This window comes from Oryx dammah, unplaced genomic scaffold, assembly GCF_014754425.2.
Source record: "Oryx dammah isolate SB20612 unplaced genomic scaffold, SCBI_Odam_1.1 HiC_scaffold_29, whole genome shotgun sequence".
Classification (NCBI taxonomy): domain Eukaryota; kingdom Metazoa; phylum Chordata; class Mammalia; order Artiodactyla; family Bovidae; genus Oryx; species Oryx dammah.
The window spans coordinates 68,511,664-68,537,613 of record NW_024070213.1 but is presented as its reverse complement, the minus strand read 5'-3'; the positions used below and the strand labels follow the sequence as shown (position 1 = coordinate 68,537,613).

The 25,950-nt window shown below is 42.7% G+C and overlaps 1 protein-coding gene across 1 annotated transcript in view; it reads left to right on the top strand.

Moving 5' to 3' along the window:
* Nucleotides 1-25,596, top strand: part of GNS (glucosamine (N-acetyl)-6-sulfatase) — a 47,903-nt gene extending 22,307 nt beyond the window's left edge. Inside the window, exons 9-14 of the mRNA XM_040233377.1 lie at nt 1,532-1,635; nt 9,535-9,636; nt 15,611-15,718; nt 16,699-16,809; nt 18,421-18,581; nt 22,980-25,596. Of these exons, the coding sequence (XP_040089311.1) occupies nt 1,532-1,635; nt 9,535-9,636; nt 15,611-15,718; nt 16,699-16,809; nt 18,421-18,581; nt 22,980-23,058 (665 nt within the window). The 3' untranslated portion in view covers nt 23,059-25,596. The remainder of the gene's footprint in view (nt 1-1,531; nt 1,636-9,534; nt 9,637-15,610; nt 15,719-16,698; nt 16,810-18,420; nt 18,582-22,979) is intronic.
* Nucleotides 25,597-25,950: the final 354 nt, after the last annotated feature.

The window sequence follows — 25,950 nt, the reverse complement described above, 5'->3', positions numbered from 1 at the left end:
ACCAGTTTCATTACTTGCCATTTGACAGGCTAAATCATGTGGTGTTCTAAGGAGTCTAAGCAGAGAATAAGCTTGATGGGTTGGAGGCAGGCTTTATGAAAGAGGTGAGAAACTGAACTTGATTTAAAAGATAAGTTGATCTTAGAGACTAGGGGTATGACATTTTACACAGGAAGACCAAGAGAGGGTTGCCTTGGGGAAAAACTGTCGTGTGACATTAGGTTTTTGGTGTGTGTGGTTTTTCTTTTGTGGCTTTTGTCTTTTCACAACTGCAGTATGAGTCAACCCCATGTCCTTGACTTTCGTCCTTTTTACTTGGACCTTCTTTAGCTAAAAATCAGTATTTCCTTCTTTCTCCACTCTTTAAATTTCCTAAACTTGAAGGTAATTAATCTGATATTTGCACAGGAGCAGATTGATTAGGCATTTCATGTGCTATTATGAATATTTTTCAAGTTAAAGACTAGTAAATTAACCATCGTTGTCTAGCTTTAATTTTCAGTGACACAGGGCCAGTCTTTTGAATTCCTCATTCCTTCTGCATGTTTCTTTTTTAGCTAGAAGTTTCTGAAGGCACTCCAGACATGGTGATTCCATATGTCAACACTTGATTGTGCATCTGATTAGTTGATTATGTATCAAAACCTACATAAAATCCACACGCTACCTTTACTTTTTATGTGTCATAAGGCTGTCTTTTGCCACTGATTTATCGGAGAAACTGGTCTTTTGTCCTTTAGAGTATCACATTCTAGATATGGCTAATTGCATATGTGATAACTTGTTTATCTATACTCAGCATTTTCTATAGATTGATAGATCGAGAGTCTTAATAGAAATGTGTGTTTTTCAACAAGAATGCTTTCTTATTGATGCTGCTGTGTACTTCTTACTGCTTCACATCATGAAGCCTGGGTGTATGGTTGCCTCACTTTAGAGATGCTGTTTCTGATTGATGGCTCATGAGGTACCAACCTGAGCTCCTCCTGTGAACCTCTTGTGGCTGAAACTTCCATTGATGATTGTGCGTAAATCAGTTCCCTCAGACACTGCAAAATATGACTTCATAACTCTCTCCTTCCTTTTGAACTTACTAGCTGGAATTCCTCAGGAAATTTGCCTCATCAACTGTTTGGTTATCTTGAGGTACAGTTTATTCAGGAAAGGCTGGATAAATGGTTTTGTTCCTTTATTTAACAGCTTTTAGACTAACTTCATTCAGTTGTGATCAGGTGGAGTATAATACATAAATAATGTATAATTGTGCTTCAGTACTTTCTAGTCATTGCTTTTGTTGTATTTGCCTATTTAAAGCCAGGGAGTTCCTCTGGACATTTATTTAAAGAAGATGAGCTCATTGTTTCCTGCCTTTTAATAATTAGGGACCCTGGGGGATTTAAGCTCTTCGCTAAGACACCATAATTAGTAAAACAAGGCTATTTTTTATTTTCACTATTGACTGAATGCATGCATGCATGAGAGACATTTCTATCTTGGCTCCATCTTTACCCTATGCATTTTTTTTTTCCAGGACAGTTTTCTTTGCCAATAGACAAAAGACAGCTGTATGAATTTGATATCAAAGTTCCACTATTGGTTCGAGGGCCTGGGATCAAACCAAATCAGACAAGCAAGGTAGGTTCCTGATACGGTGATGCTGTATACAGGTAGAATTTGCCTGAGAAAAGAAAGCTTTTCCTCCCAAGAGGAGACCTATTCTGTTTCTCCTCCTTTGAGGATAAAGGCTGATTGGCTTAAGATTTTACAAGTGTATTTGTAAGCTTTGCAAACGGTGATTCTTTCTTTTTAATTGAAGTATACTTGATGTACCATATTCTGTAAGTTCAGGTATATAGTATAATGATTCACAGTTTTTAAAGACCATGCTCCATTGAGTTATTTGTAAATATCGGCTGTATATCCTGTTCAGTTCAGTTCAGTCGCTCAGTCGTGTCCGACTCTTTGCGATCCCATGAATCGCAGCTCGCCAGGCCTCCCTGTCCATCACCAACTCCCGGAGTTCACTCAGACTCACATCCATCGAGTCAGTGGTGCCATCCAGCCATCTCATCCTCTGTCGTCCCTTCTCCTCCTGCCTCCAAACCCTCCCAGCATCAGAGTCTTTTCCAATGAGTCAACTCTTCACATGAGGTAGCCAAAGTACTGGAGTTTCAGCTTTAGCATCATTCCTTCCAAAGAAATCCCGGGGCTGATTTCCTTCAGAATGGACTGGTTGGATCTCCTTGCAGTCCAAGGGAATCTCAAGAGTCTTCTCCAACACCACAGTTCAAAAGCATCAATTCTTCGGTGCTCAGCTTTCTTCACAGTCTAACTCTCACATCCATACATGACCACTGGAAAAACCATAGCCTTGACTAGATGGACCTTTGTTGGCAAAGTAATGTCTCTGCTTTTGATTATGCTATCTAGGTTGGTCATAACTTTTCTTCCAAGAAGTAAGCGTCTTTTAATTTCATGGCTGCAGTCGCCATCTGCAGTAAGTAATGTCTCTGCTTTTGAATATGCTATCTAGGTTGGTCATAACTTTTCTTCCAAGGAGTAAGCGTCTTTTAATTTCATGGCTGCAGTCACCATCTGCAGTGATTTTGGAGCCCCCCAAAATAAAGTCTGACACTGTTTCCACTATTTCCCCATCTATTTCCCATGAAGTGATGGGACCAGATGCTGTGATCTTCGTTTTCTGAATGTTGAGCTTTAAGACAACTTTTTCACTCTCCACTTGCACTTTCATCAGGAGGCTTTTCAGTATATCCTGTGTCGTACCATATTATCCGTGTAGCTTATTTTACAACTAATGCTTTGAACCTTTTAACCTTCCATTCCTGTATTTCTCCTCCCCATCCCATCTCCCCTTTGGTAACCACTAGTTTGTTCTCTGTGTCTGTATCTGTTCTCCATATCCATCTTGTATTATATTTGGTAGTTTGTTGTATTTGCTAGATTTCACAAATAAGTGGTATCTTACAGTATTTGTCTTTCACTCTCTGATATATAATAACGGTAAACTGCTGGCCACCCACTCTTCGCTGTATTTTCCCCTTGTATACGTGTCACATCAGCATGAATAGCTTTCGCTTGTCTCATGGTGACTGCACTTCCCCAGGGCGCTCTTTAAAACTACCTCCTGAAAGTGAAAGGCTCAACATCCAGAAAGTTTTGGATTGAATCACTTGGACTGGACTAGAAACCCTGTCTCTGCTTTTTTCCCCCTCCAGTTCACAATGACTCTTGAGAGGCAGCCCAGGCTGGAGCCCACAGCCCTGTAGAGCCAGGCTCTTCAGGCTTCGTTGTGTGTGTGCGTATCCCCTGGGGGTCTTGTTGACATGCAGATTCTGATTCTCCATTCTAGCCTGCTCCCAGGTATTCCTGGCTGATGTCCGCCTGGTCTCAGCTCCCTCTGCATATAAGGCTACAGAAAGCTTGTCTTCTGAGAATTTAGTCCCTCTCTGTGGGACTCTTCCCTTACTAATGCCTTTCTGCTTTACTGATTCTCTTTCCTAAAACTGTCATAAAGGATCACATTATTCTTTTGTTACCATTTCCATCTGGTTTTAGTACTGAGGCAGATGATGGGCACCTTGATCCAAACTCTTTGATCTAACCTTGAGAGAGAAGAATTGATAGGCTCTACCAGTTACATTTACCATCTTCCTGGATAGCACAATTTCAGTCCCAGCTCTGTGAGCGAGACAAACCAAAAACCAGAAAATGGATCATTTAAGCTAAAATTGGAAGAGAGGCCAGCATTTCTAGGTATTCTGGGTACTTGAATTTAATTTGAGGGTTTAATGTTTACTTTGTTTAAATGTCTGCCATTTACTTGTTTCCTTTCACAATGCTCTTGATTGGAATTCTGTTAAAATTGTCTCAGAAACTTAAATGGCCTTCATAATTGCCTTCTGAATTTTCTTTTCCTCCCAAGACCCACATTGCTAAAGCCAGTCACTTGCCACTACAAATCTGTCACCCTCTAAACGGACATCTCCATTCAAGAGAGATGGGCAAGATTGGAAGACCATTCAACCATAAAAGCTTCCTCTGGGTGTTGGGAGTGTTTTGAGGAGGCACATCTGTAGCCATGTGCGTGTCCCAGGAAGAGGGCTGTTGGCAGTACGTCTGTGCAGGGAGGGAGGCTGATGAGCACAGATGTCAGCCAGCTGCCCAGGAAGCAGACTGTTCCTTTTTTCCTCAAGTTAACAGTGGCACTAAATGGTAAAATCAGAAACTTCACCTTCCGTAAGTCATTTAAGTGAGACCGGCTCCTAGGAAGCCACTTCAACAGTAATAACCTTTATTGAATGCTCAGGACGCAACAGGTGCTGTTCCAGGTGTTACTGTCTGTATCAGCTCACGTAACCTTCACAGCCTTTTGAGATGTGAATACAGTTATCCCCATTTTATAGATGAGGAAACTGAGGTTCAGTGATTTGCCCAAGATGGTGTAGCTCAACAGTAGCAGAGCCCTGCATTTGAACTCTGGCAGTCTGGCTGATGTTCGCTTAACCAGAATTCATACTCTCAGCCATGACCACGGTTCAGACAGGTGTCTTCCTGTGCCAGTGCACCACACAAGGGGCCTGGGGGTCACAGCAACAGCTGTCGTTGGAAGGTTAATCCTCAACTCCCCGTGTCAAGGGGGAGCCACATACTTGAGCTGCATTCATCAGCAAAAGCCTCTGAGGCATTTAGGCAGAGACTCAGGCATCGAAGGCTGCAGTCACGCAGAGATCTGTGGGAGGGTGTCCTCAGCAGCGGACAGTGCCTGTAAAGGCACAGGGAGGAGAATGAGCTCAGCTGGTTCAAGGGCAGAAGGTGGCAGTTGTGCTGAACCCCTTTCACTTCCTACCCCGACCAGACATCTCTCTCACCCCCTTACCTTTGCACAGCTGGCCACTTCTGTCTGCATGTCCACCTCATGCCCCTTTCACCCAGCTAAGTTAATGTCCTCTGGGGCTTTGGTTTAGGGCTGTCCTCTGGGACATCAAGGTAGATACCTACCCCACAGAGAGTGAGTGCCTTTCCCAGGTTCCCAGCTGGCCTCACACTTAACACACCTAAGTTTGTCTTTTTGACTCCAGGAGTCCCTACTTGAGAGGTATTATCCAACCTTAGACTACCCAACCCTTAGTGGGAGTTTGGGATTAGCAGATGGAAGCAGTTGCTTATGTAGTGAATAAACAAGGACCCACTGTATAGCACAGGGACCTCTCCTCAGTGTTCTGTAATAACCTAAATGGTAAAAGAATTTGAAAAAGAATAGATACACGTGTTTGTATAACTGAATCACTTTGCTGTCCCCCTGAAACTAACACAACATTGTTAACTATGCTCCAATATAAAACAAAAAAATTTTTAAAGGTCTATTATGTAGTCTAGGGAACTACATTCAATATCCTATGATAAACCATAATGGAAAAGAATATTTTTAAATAAATGTATCTCTGTATGTGTATAACTGAATCACTTTACAGCAGAAATTAACATACTAAGTCAACTGTACTTCAATGAAAAAAAGAACACCTAGCCCGTAACGTACAATGGTGGACATCCAAGTTGTGTGAATGGGTATTACCAAGGTTACACAGTAAGTGGCAGAACCAAGTCTGAAAGTTAACTGTTCTCAAAAATCCATGAGTTTGGGGGAATTCCCTGGTGGTCTGGTAGTTAGTACTTGGTGCTTTCACTGTCCAGGGCCTGGGTTCCATCCCAGGTCAGGGCAGTAAGATCCCACAAGCCATGCAGTACAGCCAACAAAAGAAAAACACCATGGTTTATGACATTCTGTGCGGACAGTTGTGGTGTGAGAAGTATGAAATTTCCAGCTTCCATCTAACACAGTGTTAGTGATGGTGGCTGATTCATCCTGTGCTGGCAGCGCACTTGTCTCAGTGCAGGTTCTGTGTGAAGGTCACAGGGTGGTGAGCTGAGCCGGCAACAGCCTGGTGGCCAGAACAGGGCACATTTGAGCAGTGGCTTTAGCTTTGCGTTGGCTGTTGAGAGCAGGGGCAGGTGGTATGGGCAGATGCCAAGCACTGGCTGTTGAGGTCGTCTTCTCTGGCTAGACATTAACCTAGCTTTAGATTTGGTGGTGGAAGTTCTTCAAAAGGGCTTTAAGAAAGGAAAATGTTGGTAGGAAAATGGAAATGACATAGCATGATTCAGGGGAAACAGAACTGAACAGGGAGTCAGGAAGACCGCTTACTGGCTTTAAGACTTTGGTTAGACTAAGCCTTGGTTTCCCCATGTGAAATTGGAAAGATGCTAAGTGTGAATTCTCTAGTGTTACTAGGTCTCATCGCAGCTTACTCCTTGTTAGGGAAGTGGGGGATGAGGGGCAAGTCGAGGTGAAGCAGCCCAAGATATGTAGAGTTCTCTTTCAGTGCTACTCACTTAGGTGGATTTGGGGTGCTATCTGGTGTGCTTCCAGTCTTCTTTTGAAAGCCTTATATGAACTCTTTTAATTTCAAGGCTTAAATGTCTGTTCGAAGTCCTTCTGGGAGCCCTTATTCTTTTAGGTAGTTTCTAGACCTAAAAAATAAGCAGGTTCAAGACAATATCCCTCTATCTCATGCCTCATGCCTCAGTTTTTTAGGGCCTTTTATTTGATCAAAATGTCTATATGCTTAAATCCTAGGACCATTCCCAAATAAATTGTGAGGCTGTGATTTATGGACTGATTTACTTGGTCTTGTCAGAGGCTTTTCTGTTCCAATGCATAAATGAATCTTTAGGTTTACACTCAGTGATAAAAGCACTACCATTTTAGGAACTTGAAATACTAATGTTTCTAGGCATCCTTATAGTGATGGGCTCACAGTATCCATTGTAATTCCTGGCTGTATAAAAACCAGAGAGAGGTATAATTCTCTCAAATTCTTCAATTACACTTGGTATCTACTAGAAGTCTCCATCTCCTAACATTGTATGCTAATGTGGAGACTCTGCTTCTTAGTCAAACAAAACTCCATCATTTTTAGGGAAGATATGATTATGTAGACACTTGGAAAGAAAGCGTCCTGGGGATGGTGTTTATGGTACTTGTGCTGAATCTTAGCGACTTGGTTTGTTCTGGATCTTGCAGATCTCCCCGCTCCCTGGCCCCCGTCTCCCCATTCCCCCTGCACCGACCCCCCCCCCACACACACACAGCAGACTGCCACTAGAGGGCATTCCCACCCCTAGCTGATGGCTGGAGAGGCCGTTTTTACTGAGCTGGGCAGGCACTGTTTTATATGTCTGTCCGTTTTATTATTTTGGTGCCTTGGACATGTTAATAATACCTGTGGGACTGGCTTCGTTCATGTTCTGGACATCATTGAAAATATGTCAGTCACGTTTTGAAGCCTTGTTGTATTTATCTGACTCTGGAGGTGGTGTCTCTGCTTGTCTGTCTTTTCCTGCCATGGTCTCTTTCACATTCATACTCACTCTTGTTGACTGCCTCCTAAGCTGCTCAGTCGACCTAGGGGGCTTGGAACCAGGAAAGATATCTCCCAACACCAGGTCTTGCGTAATCCCCAGAGACATAGTTTTTGTGTTTTTTATCCTCACTAACATGGATTGCTTTTCCTGAGTTGCCTGCTGCTGAAGGTTAATTTCCAACAGCTGCAGTTATACTAATTGATTCAGAGCCAGGATATGTATATCACTGTGCCCTCCAAGAATCATCAGTCCTTCTTCAGGAGCCAGGAAACCTGGCTGCTACTCAGAAGATGTCCTCTTGCCTTTTGTGTCTGCACTTTTGAGTTTGTTTTTAAATGAAAAGTAGCAGGATTAGTTAGTTTGGTTTTTTTAATCCCCTTTTGGCTTCTCCTGAGACGATCTGAGTTTTCTCTACAGTTTTCTTGACTGGTACTTATTTCTAGTAAATGACAGCTTTTCCAGTTACAGGCTGCTGACTTTGTTTCAGTTACTTCTCTTTCATTTCCTCATCTGTAAAATGGGGGAAATACTGCTTCCTAGGATGGTGCGTGCATACTCAGTCCTTAAGTCGTGTCTGATTCTTTGCGACCCCATGGACTGTAACCCGCCAGGCTCCTTTGTCCATGGGATTTCCCAGATAAGAATACTGGAGTGGATTGCCGTTTCCTTCTGCAGGGGATCTTCCCGACCCAAGGGCTGAACCTGCATCCCCTGCATTGGCAGGGGGGTTCTTTACCGCCAAGCCACCAGGGAAGCTCCTAGAATCGTCGCGAGGCTTAAATGAGGATATGGGTTAGGAACTGGCCCAGAGTAGGTGCTTAGTGAACATTAGTTCCTTTCATTTCCTGGATTGTCTCATCATTCCAAGGCTTTTTCTAGCCTGTGACCATGTGACTTCTAGACCTGTACCCTCTGCTACAAAAGTTCATGTTATTGTTGAGGCAGAACATATATGGGATAATCCGGACTGAGATGCAGAATACCAGATTTCAAATAATTGGTTCAAAATTTTATATAAAGTAAAGTCTCATCATTTTCTTTTGTATTGCTTATATGTTAAATAGTAATAGTTAAACATTTGCAATAAATTTTACCTTCTTTTTCTACTTTAGTGTGATTATTGAAAGTGAGAGTGTTAGTTGCTCAATCATGTCCAACTCTATGCTATCCCATGAACTGTAGCCCATCAGGCTCCTCTCGTCCGTGGTGTTTCCCCAGCAAGAATACTGGAGTGGGTAGCCATTTCCTTCTCCAGGGGATCTTCCCAACCCAGGGATAGAACCCAGGTCTCCTGCATCACAGGCAAATTCTTTACTGTCTGAGCCACTAGGGTGGTCACTAGACAATTTTAAATTACACATATGACTCCTGTTCTGTCCTCTATTGGACTATTCTGGTTGAGACCTGGTAGAGATATTGTGTACAGAAGGAAAATTATCCAGTAAATCAAGGAGATACGTCAGGGAATAAATGCGACACAGTGTCTTTAATTTCTAGGATTTTTTTTAAAAAACATCCAGGTTTTGTGCTCATTAAGGAAACTTACTGATGCATTGTTGAGATAAATTTTCTGCACTCTCCAAAGCCTACTGCAAATATTTTTAGCCATGTTGTCACTTTGAAAAAGTATTTAAAAGGTGGATACCCTAATGGGTGACAAGCATTCAACCTTTGAGCCTTTCAAAAATGTCAGGAGTCAATTTGAAGTCAAGTAGTGAACTAGTGAGAATAATCAAGTTCGAAAACACTTGTATAAAGTAGCCTGACATATTTCTTGTCATTCATAACAGACTCAAGGCAGTCCTAAAGGAATCTTGAAAAATGTTTTGGTCAATAACAGTGTGTAAAATAAACATAACTTCCCAGGGGCCTGTATTGTAAACTTTATAAGGCTTTATGTTTTATATCTTAAATTGTCATAGTTATATTTGAATATATGCAATAGGAAGTATGGGTTGTACAAAAGATAATAGAAAGTGCTACTTGTTTCATGGATGGGTTTGGGGAAAGAGAACTCTAGTGTAGATAGAAAAGGAAAGTGAGACTAGCTGTGTTCCGAGTCAATTTATTGTTTGTTTCTCTTTCTCATAGATGCTCGTTGCCAACATTGACTTGGGCCCTACTATTTTGGACATTGCGGGCTATAGCCTGAATAAGACCCAGATGGATGGGATGTCTTTTTTGCCCATTTTGGTGAGTATAAAGCCCTCAATCAGCCCTGAGCCAAGACTCTGAAGTAAATTCCAGGTTGTATAAGTAGAGTTAAATTTTAAATCTTCAGGGGAGACCCTTTAAATCTTAAAACTATTAAATTTGGGAAGCAAAGAATACAGTTTTTCTCATATCTATAGTGGGAAGGAGCTTTCTTTAAAAAAGACTAGACACAGAAAAACAGAGTTCTGTATCCTCTCTTTTCTCCTTCTTCCCCCAAAAGCCCCATCATACACAAAGACAGGTAACAAATTGAGAAAATATTTGCAGCATATATGAAAAAGGGTAGCTAATCCTAATAGATGAGTTCTTAAAAGTGAAAATTAATATCCAGTATAAAAATGGGCAAAAGAAGTAACTAATCAATTCTCAGAGGAATTAAGAATGACCAGAGTCAGTGCAAAAAGATTGCTTCAATGCTGATCAAAGAAAGGCTTAACTGAAGGAGGCCCCTATTGCCTGTAGAACTGGCAAAGATGAAAAAGATTAATACCCGCTAATTACAGAAGTCTGAAAAAAATTAAAGCTACTCAGACTCTGTTCACTGAAGTGTAATCAGTATAAGCTATCAGTAGGCTAATTTAATAAGACCCATCACTTCAAAATACACATGTCAAGCAGATCCATCTGGGAATTTACTCTTAAGAGAACAAAATTCGTTCAAGAATTATTTGAGTACCTAGTGTGTCTAGCACTGCACAATGCTAACTATAAAGAACTACATGTAATATTCACCTGGAACCATCACAACATTGTTAATCAGCTGTACCTCAATACAAAATAAAAAGTTTAATTAAAAAAACCCCTACATACAGTATTAATAGAAAATTAAAAACCTGAATATACAGTAGGGAATTGGTCACATTGTGGCGAAATTAAACAAGACTATTAAAGCAACAGTAAATGATGTGCATAAGTATACATTGACTTAGAAAGATGCCCGCCACATACTGCAGAGAGAAACGGAGGTTTCAAACGGCATCTCTTTTTCATTAAAAATGTATGTGAATGTGTTTAGGCATAGAGAGGTGTGACAGATCAGTACTCTATATTATAGGAAAGTCTTACTGATTTGTATGAATCTGTCACAATTATTAGGTGATATGTGACTCATCCAAGAGAATACATGTCACTCATGTAAATTTATAAGACACAAGAAATACCCATGAACCCATCATCCCATTTAAGAACTGAAATACTCCTCATACTGATGGGTCTTCCTATGCACTCCTCCCCATCCCACCCCTTACCTGCCCTTACCAGTTATCACTTTTCTGAATTTTATGGTTGTTACTCTCTGGCTTTTATTTTTTTAGTAGTTATGTACGTAGCCATAAACAACATACCTGTCTTGGGGGGAAAATACCTATCTTTTTTTGGACTCTAAAGATGACATTCTACTAGTTGTAATCAAGACTTTTTTTTCAATTCAGCATTGTTTGCAAATTGATCCATATTGTTCACTGATACCTAATATTCCATCATAAGAAGGAATGCTTCACCACTTCATTATATAACTACTCAATTTTATAATCAATATAAAATTAATTATATATTTTTTTTATCAGTGTACATTTGTGGTATTCTAGTTTTGCTCTAGGCACAGTGCTGCCAGGGCATTCTCATACATGTTTCCCAGTGAGCATGTATATACACACCAAGGTCACGGGAACCTCACATCTTCATTCCTACAAATATCACCAAGTTATTGTCCAAAATCATCATCAGTTTATATTCCACCAGTAATGTGTGAGAATCCCCTTTGCTCTATATGAAACTCTCAGACTACTTCATTTTTTGCCTCTCTAGGGGGTGAAAAACAACAAAATTATAGTTGGTTCTACGGTATATTTCTTTATTAATGAGATGAATCACTTTTTTCACAGCCTAATTCCCTTACTATACAGTTCATCAGTTTAAAGTTGACAGTTCACTTGGTTTTGATATAGTCAGAGTTGTACAACTTCAGTATAATCTAACTTTACAACATTTTCATCACCCCCAAAAAGAAACCCCCAGACACACTAGCAGTCGCTCCAGGCTCCCTCTCAGCACCAGACAGGCACTGCTTTCTGTCACTGTAGATCCGTCTGCTGGGGACAGTTTCTGTAAATAGAGTCGTACAGCATGTGCTCTCTCGTGATTGGCTGAAAACACTGAGCCTGTCTTCAAGTGTCCATCCCCATTGTAACACATGTTACTCCTTCATTCCTTCTTGTTACTAAACAGTGGTGTTCCACGTATTTATCCAGCCACGTGTCTATCCAGCCATCAGCTGGTAGACATTTGCATTGTTCCCCCTGTTTGACTCTATGAGTAACACTGCTGTCAACATTTGTATATAGATTTGTGGGTGAGCCAATGTTTTTCATTCTCTTGAGTGTACCCTTAGTAGAATTGCTAGGCCATGTGGTGATTTTTCTGTTTAACCTTTTGAGGAGCTGCCGGACTGTTTCTAAAGTGATGGCACTGTTCTGTATATTCCCACCACCACTGTGAAAGGATTCAGTTTCTCTACCTCCTTGCCAGCAGTTGCTGTTACCTTTTTACTGTGTCTTAGTGGGTATGAGTAGGACTCACTGTGGTTCTGATTTGCATTTTCCTATTGCTTAATCATGTTGATTTGTGGTCACGTGTCAAACATATCTTGCCATGTGTTTGTTGGACATTTGTATATCTTCTTGGGAGAGATGTCTATTCAGACCCTTTGCTTGTTTTTTCAGTTGGGTGTTTGATCAGTGAATCATCTTTCATTTATGTCTTTTGTGTTTCTTCCCTTGTGAAATGCTTCTTTTTGCCCATAATATTCCCCCTGTTTGTGACTTGTCTTTTCTCTGCATTAAGGTATGACAGTGCAGGAGTTGAGTGTGTGAAGCACCTCATTTTATGAGATGATTTAGTGTCCTTTGTGTCTTGTTTATAAACATACTTTTGAACCTTGAGGTCAGAAAATAGTTCTCCCAAATTTTCTTCTGGAAGTTCTGTAGTTCTGCCTCTTAGCTTTGAGTCTTTGATGTATCTGGAATTGGTTTTCTTGCATGGTAGGAGTCAGGAATTCAGTTTCATTTCTTTTTCTATAAATACTCAATTGTCTTTTCTGTTCCACAGATCTGTCTATCTCTCAACCAGTGTGTTGATATAAAGCTGTATAATTAAACCTTGCATGGGTACACTTCTCTCTTAGGGTTATTAGGGGTCTCTTAAGAGTTGTTCTTAAGGGTATCTTAAAAGACAATTATCTTTCTTCCATCTTCCATGTAAACTTTATAAAAACAGCTTTTCAGATTGCTTTTTGGGCTTCAGCTGGAATTGCAATAAATCTATAGGATCAGATAGAGGGAAATATTTATCTCTTCACTCTTCCTAGACAAATCTTAGACTGTTCTTATTTCTAGTTAGAAAAAAAAAAAAACACTACACTATAGGAATAAAATCATTATGCTGTGTATAGTTAATTTCTCTGCAGTTTTGTAAATGCCACCCGGGACCTGGCTATCTTCCTTGTTCTTTTGAAGGTTAGTCCTGTGGAAACCTCTGGCATGTTAGGGCTCTCGTACCTCTGGCTCTGCCTTAATATGGTAGCTACTAGCTGCATGTGACTGTTTAATTAGAATAAAGTGAGAAATTCAATTCCTCAGTGGCAGTAGCCACATATCAATTGCTCCAAACACCTTGTATCAGGCAACAGTTACAGAACGTTTCAGTCAGAAAGTTCTGCTGGACAGGGCTGCTGTAGACCAGGCCGTGGCAAACCCCTGTGGGCCAAGTCAGCCCACCCTGGGGGTTTTGTAAATGAAACTGGATCAGGACACGGCTGTGCTCATCCGTGTCATCTGTGTGTGTTGCTCGGCCTACTTTCGTGCTGCAATAGCAGAATCGAGAAGTGGAAACAGAGACTGTGTAGCCACAGCTTCTAAATACTGTCTAGCCTTTGACAGAAAACACTGAATGACCCCTTCATTGGTTTCAAACTTGGTGGCACATTCGTATCTCCTGGGAAAGAAAAATACTAACTACTGGGTCCCAGCCCCAGCAAGCCTGATTAATTGGAGATGTGACCTGGCCCCACAGTGGTTTTAATATGCAGCCAAGTTGGAGAGCTCTGCTCTCGACCTCCAGGCACTCTTCTCCTCCCTGTATACTTTTACATTTAAGTGTGGGGTTTTGAGGTCCACTCAAGTCCGACAGATAAGCTCTTCCCCTGACCCCCAGCTTCCAGGGCTCAGGATTGGCAGAATGGGTTCTTACAGGGGAGTTGGTGACTGCTGAAGTCTCCTGTAGCTTAGGATTTCTGTGACCTTCATCTGCACGAGATGGTGGGGGTTTCTTCGTAGAACAGTGACTGAGGACATCAGTTCCTCTCTGACTCTCCTTTCCAAGCAGCTGTGACCCCCTACAGCCTTGAGCAGACCACACACTCGCCCCTGCTGAGGTCACCAGGCTAGATAGGTCCACTCGAGTCCTCAGGGTAGTGGTTCTCACACTAGCACCCATCAGCAGTGCCTGAGGGGCTGGTTGAAGTGCAGACTGCTCCCCGCCCCCACTGGGAATAAAGAATTTGAGTTTGTAACCAGTTCCAGCTGCTGGGGACACATTTTGAGCACCACTCTTACGGAGCAGTGCTTCTCGAATTTTACTGTACATGTGAGTCAGCCGAGGATCTTATTAAAAATGCAGACAGGCTCTTTAAGACCAAAGTGTAGGGCCTGAGATGGTGCATTTCTAAGCAGCGCCCAGGTGCTGCTGATAGACCACAAACCAGACTTGGACTACTATGACTATAGACCATTTTAAGAGCTCCCTCCCCCTACACACACACCCCTTGGCAGTTACAGTGCCAAGTCCTAACCACTGATCACCAGGCAATTCCCTTAGGAGCTCCTTCTGGCCCGGCCTAGGTCAGATTCTGCTGCTGGGCTGCATTTCTAAAGCATAGCCTTGACTGTGTCACTTTCTTGTTCAAAACCCCCAGAGCCTCTCGTCACCTGCCATTCTATGTAGTACAAGTGGGCAGCCTGCTGTCAGGACCTTTTTCTGTTCGGTACCAGCCTGCCTGTCCACGGCCTTGGCACTGCTTCCTTGTCTGAAAGCTGGGTATCAGGAACCCATATACCAGGTGTCCTGCTTCCATCCTGGCCTTACACTGTCCTTTTGATCCCAAACTCCCTCTCCCTTTCACCATTTGTGTGCGTGTCTTAAACGTTCCCATTTCAAACGCTTCTGCTCTTTTCCTTCTGCTCCACTGATGTGCAGCAAAAATGAAATGAGTTTATATATGTATGGTATCTTCACTCTGACCATCAAGAGGTACTTCAGCCCTGTTACAGTCCTTAGCTCACTAGCCATATTTAATTTCTCAGCATGAGCTTAGACGAATTCTTAGAGTTTATAGACAGTATTGTTTACTCTGATCTGAACTTTCAGCACCTTGCCATACAACTTTGATTCTTGCTTCACGACTTTGTTGGTTTCCATTCCTGACCTGCTTCACAGGAGTAGTCTTGAGAAATAACTATGTGCACAGCATTTGACATCACTTGTGAGAATCTTAGGGGCTTCCCAGGTGGCTCAGTGCTAAAGAATCCACCTGCCAATGCAAGGAGACACAGGAGACATGGATTTAGTCTCTGGGTTGGGAAGATTCCCTGGAGGAGGAAATTGCAACTCACTCCAATATTCTTGCCTGGAGAATCCCATGGACAGAGGAGCCTGGTGGGCTGCAGTCCATGGGGTCACAAAGAGTCAGACATGATTGAGCAACAGAGCATGTGAGGACTCTACAACTGGGTGTGATACTCGGCAGCCTTCAGATGCCTCCATTTTAGTCGTTCCCTTCAGTTACTGAACAGTCAGTCCATTTTGACTCCCAGGACCCCTTGAGTGGCAGAATGAGTAGCCTTGTGATTTTATCCTACTCTGGATGCCTCACTGAAACCACTTTTGCTCTTCTTTCTAGAAAGGGGCCAGTAATCTGACTTGGCGATCAGACGTCCTGGTGGAATATCAGGGGGAAGGCCGCAACGTCACCGATCCTACATGTCCTTCCCTGAGTCCTGGAGTGTCTGTGAGTGTGGCCCAAGTTGACGTAGACGCCTTCTCACGGACGGTACAGCCGGCATGGGTTTAGACATGCCAAGTGCTGAAACTCAGTTAATCTGAGTCCTCCTCCTGTCACTTTGACTCTGGGAGGTTAGGAGGTAAACAAAGGTAAAAGTAATCCTGAAAATGATCATCTGCCGACATACCATCAAGAACGGGCACTTTGAATTCTTCCAGTTCTTATAACAAGTTCACACATCTGCCCTCCTCCTTACTTTATCAGGACCCCTTCCTTTTTTCTACCCATCCCAACTGTGGTGCCACTTTTCATTAGGGATGTGATCAGTGGCATCCAACAGAGAGACAGGGTTTCCACCTATAACCGGGCCAGCATGAGCGTCTTGATTTGGTGGCAGCCAGACTGGTCATGGAGGGAACATGAGCGACATCAGCCACTCTTTAGAGAATGGGTAATAGAGTCAACTCCAAATGGAAGCCTGACGCTGACATGGTAAAAGATAGTAAAAACCCAACCAAAAGATGGTATGGAAGACTTGATGGAATCAAAGTCCAGTCCTATTTGGTGATAAGAGTGCTCATAAACAACTTACTGCAAATGATTCCACAAAATTTCAGACTTTCTCCAAGCCTTGAGGATGAAAGTACCTAAAATAACCTGCAGAGTGATTCACCTGCGTATTAATTTCTTCTCCTTACCAACCTGTATGTTTACAGGGGCTCGTTAGAACTCATTCCTAGCAGATTAGCAGGCAGGGATGGCAGCAGTCTACACACACAACAGCCACACCTCATGTTCCTTAATCGAGTCAGCCCTTAGTAGGAGCTGAGCCTCACGTCCGTTTTCTGTTTACTTCTCTGTGGAAAGTTTCCTCATTTCTGTCCAGTTGTATGTCTGGCTCGAGCCAGCCTGGCTGCCGCTGTATGCAAGTAGCATTTGTCACTATTGAAGGTGCTCTTCAGCTAACTTTTTAAATGTCCCTACAGCAATGTTTCCCTGACTGTGTGTGTGAAGATGCATATAATAACACCTATGCCTGTGTGAGGACCATGTCAGAACTGTGGAACTTACAGTATTGCGAGTTTGATGACCAGGAGGTAAGAGGGCCCGCTGCCCCTCCACCCCTTGTGTCTATTGCCAGGGCTTTGTTAGCTGAACTTGGTGGCAGAAGAGAAATTCCAGGAATGTTCCTTGGGGAGATCGGGTTTATTTTTTTGCTGAGGTATAGTTGTAGCAGCAGCAGCAGCATGGTTCTTTACAATATTGCATTAGTTTCTGCTGTGCCATGAAGTGCATCAGCTGTGTGTGTATACATACATCACCGTCCTCTTGAACCTCTCTCCCCTTCCCTCATCCCACCCCTCTGGGTCATCACAGAGCACCAGGCTGAGCTCTCTCTGCTATACAGCAGCTTCCCACTAGCTATCTGTTTACACATGGTAGTATACGTATGTCAGTCACAATCTCCCAATTCTTATCTGTACTCACACATGTTTCCATTGGTTAAGGAAATAGAATTCCACAAGGCCATACTTGACTTCTCTAACTGACCTTGCTGGGTGGGGCTTTCTCTACTTCCACCACCTCCCACACATACACTTGAAATACACACAGTTCACTTTTTCAGAATGCTACATGCCTGGTCTGTTTGCTCCCCTGATAGTTTGGGGTGAGGGTAAGAACTTCTGTGGAGATGAAAGGAGTCGGGGGCCTTTCCCAGAAAGCTTCCTGGCCACCAGCTGGCTCAGACCCTCCTGTTCCCAGCACAGTGCTGCTCACATGAATCAGCAGGTTAAAGGCAGCATCCTTGGAGGAGGGTGGCTTTTAGCCAGCCCGGATCAGTGTGGATTATCTGGAGGATCACACGCACTCCAGTCCCTTGTTTACTGTTCATCGGCGAGTGCACACCTACCCCATCTGGCAGCCTACATTTTGCCATATGGGGCCAGTACTCATGTTTCTCAGAAATGGACTCGCTCACTTGTAGGTCATAAGCACTTCAGAGAACAAGCAAGAGAGCTTCCCTCAAACTCAGTCCCTTCCACTTGATAAGTGACAGTGTGAGGGCAGCTGCTTGAAGCCTTTATAAGCAGAATTTATCTACATCTTCTGAGCCTATCACTTAACTCCAATTTGGAGAACAAAGTACTGATGGAGGGAAAATAGTGTTATTAGATGCCTCTCATTTTAGAAATAATGTATCTTTCCTCAAATGGTGTTATATATCTAAAATAGGAAAACTTAACATTTTTATAAGATGGGTTCCTTTCATATCTGTTCTCACTTGAATCTTCACAACTGTAAGGCAAAGATAAACTTCAGATATCAAGTCTCACTCGGTAACCTTATTACTTAGTCTAGTTTCTGAGCCTTTGCCATTTGACAGTCCTGCCTTCTGTTCTCTGCTTTAATTATAGAAGGTAGACTCTTCCCTCCTGACTTTCCCTGAAGGCACAGGGGTGCTGGAGGCTCGTTTCCAGCACGTGAGCCATAGACTCAGAGTAATTCAACCCTTATAACAGATGGTCCACTGTCTGCTCCGTACCCTAGGGCTCTTTGAGGATCTTGAGACCGGATGCTATTCTCCCAGGCCTTGGTTTTTAATCCAACTCCTCTCTTTCCATTTAGAAATAACTCACATGAGGCGTACTTCTTCAGATGTAATAACCCTTGCTCTTCTCTTTCCTCCATCTTTTCATTTCCTGTAGGTGTTCGTAGAAGTCTATAACCTGACTGCAGACCCACACCAACTCAATAACATTGCTAAAAGCATAGACCCAGAGCTTCTGGGAAAGATGAACTATCGGCTGATGATGTTACAGTCCTGCTCTGGACCAACCTGCCGCACTCCAGGGGTCTTTGACCCCGGGTAAGTTTCTCATCATCCTCAGTGACTTTGCCCAGTTGTCCTCAGCAGTCCTGCCGTTCCTGGAGGCAGAGGGAGCCCAGTGGGTCCTTCCTGCTCTGAGCTGAGCTGTTTCTCACTGTTTTGCTTTATACGGGAATGCAGTAGCCAGTTGTGCTGAGAAAATGAGCTGCTTGAAACTCTTGCTCTCCACAGGCAGTGGGTGCTCTAGTTGGGGGCACAGCCCTGCTCCCCACCACACAGGGCTCTTGCTCCCCTTCCTGCCTGTGGTTCTTGTCATGTTACCACTTGATTGCTCTGGTGACACTTGGGGCTGCTTTAATGTAAGCTGACCAAGGGCTGCCCTGGTCCTAGTGCTTCTCAGAGCCTTGCCTTCCTTTTATTTCTCAGAAGCCCCAATTGTAGAAAGTTGAATACTTGCCAGTAAATTTAATATATTAAATACACAAAATGAAAGTATGAACTCTGATGTCAAAATAAATAAGCCCACTATAATATATGAAGGTTGGAAAGACATTTAACTCACCTAAGTTACTTCTGTTCTTGCTACTCTCATGCCTCTTAAATAGTAACTTTGTACCAGTAACATGGTTCACAACACCCTATGCCTTTGAGCTGCATGTGGCAAGCTGCCTGTCATTTTTGGCTTGATTATAAAATTAAAAATCAAACTCTAAGAATTATTTCAGTTCGTATATTTTGATTATAGGAAAGAGGAAAGAATGATATCCAAGGCTGATGAAAATTAGTAACTTAATTATTTAGCCACCTAACACGTGAAGTGATACCTTCAATCCAAGTTAGTAAGGAATGTATGTAACTAAAGAAATGGGGTTGTAGACTGTTTGTTAAAGAAATGTAACACTTTTGCTTTCAAACACTGTATGTAGAGCCAGAGACATGATGCCAGTAAACTAAAACTAGGTAATGGGAATCCCCTGGCTGTCCAGTGGTTAGGACTCCACAGTTTCACCGCTGAGGGCGTGGCTTCAGTCCCTGGTCAGGGAACTAAGATCCTTCTTTGTCTCATATAAGAGTCCTTATTTTTTTTAAGTCAGTTTTGCCTTATATGAGTATTGCTACTCCAGCTTTCCTCTGATTTCCATTTGCATGGAATACTTTTCTTCAGCCCCTCACTTTCAGTCTGTATGTGTTACTGGACAGAGTGTCTATGATGACTATAGTCTATATATATGTGTGTGTCTATAGTGACTGGACATGAAATGGCTTCACTGGACATGAAGTGGCTGGTCTCGTAGTCAGCATACATACGGGTTGTTTCTGTACTTTAGGTTGGAGCATTTAATCCATTCATGTTTGAGCTAATTACTGATACATATGTATGTTCTTACTGCCATTTTGTGCTTTGGTCTTGTAGGTCTTTTTTTCCACCCCCCTTTCCTTTTTTCTCTCCTCCTATGATATGACGACTAACTTAAAGCTTTAGACTTCCCCATCAGAGCTGAATGAGAGCCTTTCTGAGTATTCCTGGTTTTAGGCTCTTCTTTTTCATCACTTTTAATACATCATGCCACCCCTCCTGGCCTGCAGTGTTTGTGCTCTACAGACAACCTTATGAGGATTCTGTTGTATGTTAGATGTTGTTTTTCCCTTGTTTTTTTAAAATACCTTCTCTTTAATTTTTGCCGATTTGATTAATGTGTGTCTCAGTGTGTTCTTCCTTAAGTTTATCCTGCCTGGGACTCTGTGTTTCCTGGACTTGAGAGACTGTTTCCCATATGGAGGAATTTTTCAGCTATTCTCTTTCCAGATATTTTCTCAGGCCCTTTCTCTCTCCTCCTCCTGGGACCCCTGTAATGTTGTCCCAGAGGTCTCTCAGACTGTCCTCATTTCTTTTTATTCTTTTTTCTTTATTCTTTTCCAAGGCAGTGATTTCCATCATTCTGTCTTTCAGCTCACTTAACCATTCTTTGGCCTCATTTATTCTGTCACTGATTTCTTCTAGTGTATTTTTCATTTCAGGTTTTGTTCATCTGTTTGTTTCTTCTTCAGATTGTCTCTTTTTTAAGCATTTCTTGTATCTGTACCTCCATTTTTTTCCCCAAGATCTTGGATAATCTTTACTATCGGTAATCTGAATCTGTTTTTTAGTAGGTCGCCTGCCTATTTCCGTCGGTGGTTGTTCTGGGAATTTATCAAGTTCCCTTGTATAAGACATATTCCTCTGCTGTTGCATCTGGTCTCCCTTTTCTGTTAGAAAAGTTAGTTGCAGTTTCTGTTCCACAGCCTGCAGGATTATGGTTCTTCTTGCTTCTGCTGTCTGCCCCTTGGTGAATGAGGCCAGTCTGAGAGGCTTTTGCAGGCTTCCTAGGGGGTGAGAAGACTGGTGTGGGCCCACTGGCGTGGAGTTGGGCCCACTGTCCAACTCCACCAGATCTTGTCCCTCTGGTGGGCAGAGCCATGTCATGAGTTGTGTTTAGCAAGGTGCTGTGGGCTCAGGATGACATTAGGTAGCCTGTCTGCTGATGGGAGGGGTTATATTCCCACCTTCTTGGTTGTCTGGCTTGAGGCATACCAGCCCTGGAGCCTGTAGGCTGTTGTGTGAGGCCAGGTCTTGTAAGAAGGTAGCCTCCAGGAGGGCTCATGTCAACTAGTACTGCTCGGAACTACCACCACCAGTGCCACTGTCCCCACAGTGAGCCACAGCTGCTCACCTGCGTCCACAGGAGATCCTCCAACACCAGCAGGTAGGTCTGGCTCAGACTTTACGGAAACAGTGCTTTTCCCCTGGTCCTGGTGCACACAGTCTGCACCCTCCAAGAGTGGAGTTTCTCTTTCCTCCCCCAGTCTAAACTCACTGGCCTTCAAAGCCAAATGCTTCAGGAGCTCCTCCTCCCAATGCCAGACCACCTGGCTGGGGAGCCTGAGATAGTGCTCATAACTTTCACTCTGGTGGGAGAACCTCTGTGGTAAAATATTTTACCAGTTTGTGGGTCACCCACCCATGGGTGTGGGGTTTGATTTGGTCACAGTTGCACCCCTCCTGCTGTCTTGTTGTGGCTTGCTTTCTTTTTTTGTACTGGGGTGTAGCTAATTGACAATGTCGTGATAGTTTCAGGTGAACAGCAGAGGGACTTGCCCATATATATATACATGTGATTCTGTCTCTCTCAACCCCTCCTCCCATTCACACTGCCTTGTGGTGGCTTCTTTGTCTCTGGATGTAGGATATCTTTTTGATAAGTTCGGGGGTTGGTGGGGGGAGGGGGTTGCCAATGGTTGTTTAGCAGTTAGTTGTGATTTTTGTGTCTTCATGAGAAGATGTAAGTTCATATCTTTCTACCCAGCCGCCTTGTCTCCATCCTCAAAACAGCTGTTGATCTTGGACACATTATCTTGAACAAGCCTCAGCTTGCTTGTGTGAGAGGCTTGTCTTGGGCATTCACAAGATGAGTAGATCTCCACACCTGCCTGGCAGAATCTTAAGGTTTATATAGAGACTTTAATGGGGTTCAGCCACTTACATAAGCCAGATGGTCTCAATAACACCTTACTCTCTCATGCCTTTTTCCATGAAATTGCTTTGTTTTTTTTAACCATTACTAAGTGTCTTGTTTACATTCTGGAGGGTTAGGGCTAAGATTCTTGATGCTGGCTTTGCTGATGTTGGCTTAAGCTATTTAAAGTCCACGTGGCTTTTAAATTCCTTTGTTATTTAGTTGCCAAGTCGAGTCCAACTCTTCTGTGACCCCATGGACTAGAGGCTGCCAGGCTCCTCTGTCCATGGGATTTTGCAGGGAAGAAGACTGGAATGGGTTGCCATTTCCTTCTCCAGGAGATTTCCTGACCCAGGGATCAAACCCACATCTTCTGCATCAGCAGGCAGAATTGATTTTATGTGCTAGATACTTCATGTGAATTGCCTTCCAATTTTATTGGTGGCCAGAGATGTCAGTGACTTTAGGTACCTATGTTCATAATAGGCCAGGCTCAAGCTCCTATCTGAAGTGCATACCTTACCTCTCACCCACCACAGTCTGTGTGTCAAAACAGAAAAGAAGACAGGGCTTTGAAAATGCTGCAGGGGCTTTCAGCAAGAGCTGCACTCTTGCACCAGGCTGCTTTATAGTTTAGGGGTCCCTCCCTCCCCAAAAAAGCTTTAACCTTTCCTCCTAACACCTTTCAAGATTTGCCTTACTTCTGTTTTTCTTTTCTCCACTTTCACTATATTGTTTTGTGCTCGCTGACCTATGATGGAATTGCTCCTTATTACTAAGTACTCCTGCTTTGTACTAGACTTTCCCACGAGATCTCTTCTGGCGATTTAGTTGCTGCTTTTGTACCCCCTCCTGCCAGTCTTTCCAGTTAATATTCTGAATGAAGTACTCAGTGGCTCACAGCAGTTAACGCCACATTGTTTTATGCTTTTTCTGTCCCCAGGTATAGGTTTGACCCTCGTCTCATGTTCAGCAATCATGGCAGCGTCAGGACACGAAGATTCTCAAAACATCTTCTGTAGCACCTGTGCGGTTGGATCTCTGCTCACCTCTTTCTGATGAAGTGATTGGAGTAGGTGTCTGTAGCTAGTCTTCAAGACCACGCCTGGAAGGGTTTCTGGACTGGCTTTAAGTCCTGTTTGAAAAAGCAACCCAATCAGCTGACTTCCTTGTGCAATGTGTTAAACTGTGAACTCTGCCTGTGTGTCAGGAGTGGCTGTCCCTGGTCCCTTTACTTAGCTGATGACAATACTCCTGAGATCTTTGTTCTCACCAAACCCTTTTTGTCCTGGGGCCACAGTTTTTAATTAGTCCCCATGTGATCTGGACTTATAAATCCTTTCAGATAAATGGCACTGCTTTGCTGGGGGTGGGAAATGTTTTTGGTATCCAGCTTGACCTAAAATCAGAGGACCTGCATAGCACTCCAGATTAAGCACTTCACTATCAAAAATACCAGTATCACATGGCTTGAAGAACCACCATCAGAGCTGAACCACCTGATTAAAGACAAAAACCATTGGTTTTAGATTAGTAAAAACACACTTTTTATAATAATCATCACAATGTGATAAGGTCACAAATTCAACACTTATCAACCAAGCTCTGTTCAATTTTGGGAATTCTGGGCTTGTGCTTCATTTAAATAGAACAGTAGCAAGCTTTTGGTACAGGCCAATTCTAAGTAGTTACTGAAGGTGATAGACATCTACTTGCCAGTGACTGCTCACATAGTGAGCCAGTTAACACCAGGGCCATTGAGGGAATTCCGCCCCTGTAAGATCTGAAAAATAAAGTGGGTTAAGTATTTCAGCAGAGAAGGACTTCCAAGGGTTGGTGAAAGTGGTGTTTTCTGAGGGCCTTCTGTAGGTGGGGCTCTCGGGTTGATGAAAGGCCATAAATTAGGCATAGTAAGTGCCTGCCTAGCAGGGAGCCTGGGTTCCAGGCCCACAAGTGAAGCTGGGACACTCCCTCTGCATTTTGCTGACATTGTTTGTTTGTTATAAGATGTAAGAATGTTAGAGTTGATGCAAAGTACCAACTACTTAGCTTCTTCCCTTTCAGCTAACTTCTTCCTGAGTTTTTGGAGTCTGGTGCAATTTGGGCCTTGTTTACTATTTCTCTGTCAAAATCAGATTTTTTTTGATGTTTCGTCACTGTTTAGAACACCTGTATTTCTGTGTCTTGGCTCAAAGACTAATGCCCATTCTTATGTTGTCTTCACAAGAAGGCTAGTTGATGGTGGGGCAGCAGGTAAGAAGAGGAACTGTGGTTTATAATCTGTCCAACTCAGGCAGTCATGATTTTAGCTTTATGTAAGGTCCTAGGTTGAGCTTTAAGCAATTTGTAACACATGCCCATAATAAGTAACTTTCTATCACAATCCCAGATTGCCATGTTGGGTTAATAGTCATTAGGTTTATTCCTTTACACAGTCCCAGTAACTGTGGTGGTATTTAGAGGTGAAATGGGCAAGAGAAATGAATACTTCTGTTTGAACTGTTTTAGGAAAAGAAATTCTAACAGTTCTGTAACTAAAAGCAAACTACAGTGTTGAGTATGGGTATCAGCTTTATTCTATGATTCTTAACATTAATCAGTCAGTTTCCACATTAATGAAAGTTGACCAGTTACTCCTGAATAAAAAGAAACCAACTCTTACCAGGTCTTGTACTGTGATGTGATATTATTCAGTTTTATGATGCTGCTTCCTAAAAGCAGATGAGGTCATGAGAGTAACTCAGATCAACTAGCTGCTCTTACATGCAGCAGATTTTGGGTTGGGTTGGTAGGGGGATGGACTGAAGCCCTCTTTGTACCTCTCATTTTTAAATGGTCTCTAATTGTTTTCTCTTGGACTGGCTTCATTCTCTGGATCTATGCTAAAATCATCTTTCATAAAGAAGCCTCAGTTTATAGACTAACAGACCACAAAATGCACTGAAATTCTTCAGACTATGTATAAGGGCCTCACTGCAGGAGGCTTGCCTTTTTTCTCTCAATTGTACTGACTGGAGGTTTATTTTCCCTTGTAAGAAGACCAGGTGCCCTTCAGAATAGAGAACTGTAACTACTAGGAATGAACAGAGATCTTGGGGATGAATAAAGATTTTGCCTTATAAGACTTTCTATCACAAAGCTCTCCCGCAAATACAATAACATTCCCTGAAACTTTGAATTCGACCAGCGGTGCTGTTTCTAAATGTTTTAATTAACAACACTAGGGTAGTCTGCCAACTGTTCTTAAATTTATTTTTAAGTGTCTATGGATTAGTATTTGAACAGAAGAAGATAAATTGTCCCAGGATCCTTATTAAGAGACAGCAAAGGGGTGTTTAAACTGGTCCACCAGTGGAACTAGGTGGGAATTCTTTCGTTTCACCACCACTTAGGTCCCACTGAATTTGTGAATTTCTGTGTTTGCCTCATCTGTTCTTGGAAGTTCTCCTGCCCTGGCTCTGTGTCATTTCAGTCATTTGACTTAGAAAGTGCCCTTCGAAGGACCCTGTTCACTGCTGCACTTTTCAATGAATTAAAATTTATTTCTGTTGTAGTGGAAATGTGTCCTTTGTTTTAGTCCACAAGTAGTAATTTTGACTCTCTTTGTTGTTATTATCTACTGTTTACTGTTTTAGTGGCTCACCTAGTACTGGAGATGGGCTGTTTCCATGGGGTACTACAGTCCCTACCTGGAAAGCTCATGTATGTGTCCCTGATGAGTAGCATGCAGAAAATCTTCCTGATAATTCTTCTTCATGCATTTACAGTTTGGAGGGGGGAAAAGAAACTTAGCCAGCTTTTAAAAATTAGATAAACTCACCTCCAAAGGTGCTTTGCCTTGATATCTAGTCACGTGATCTGTTGGCGTAAATGAGAAATGAAGTCCTACTGGGGTTGACATGCTTTTTTTCTTA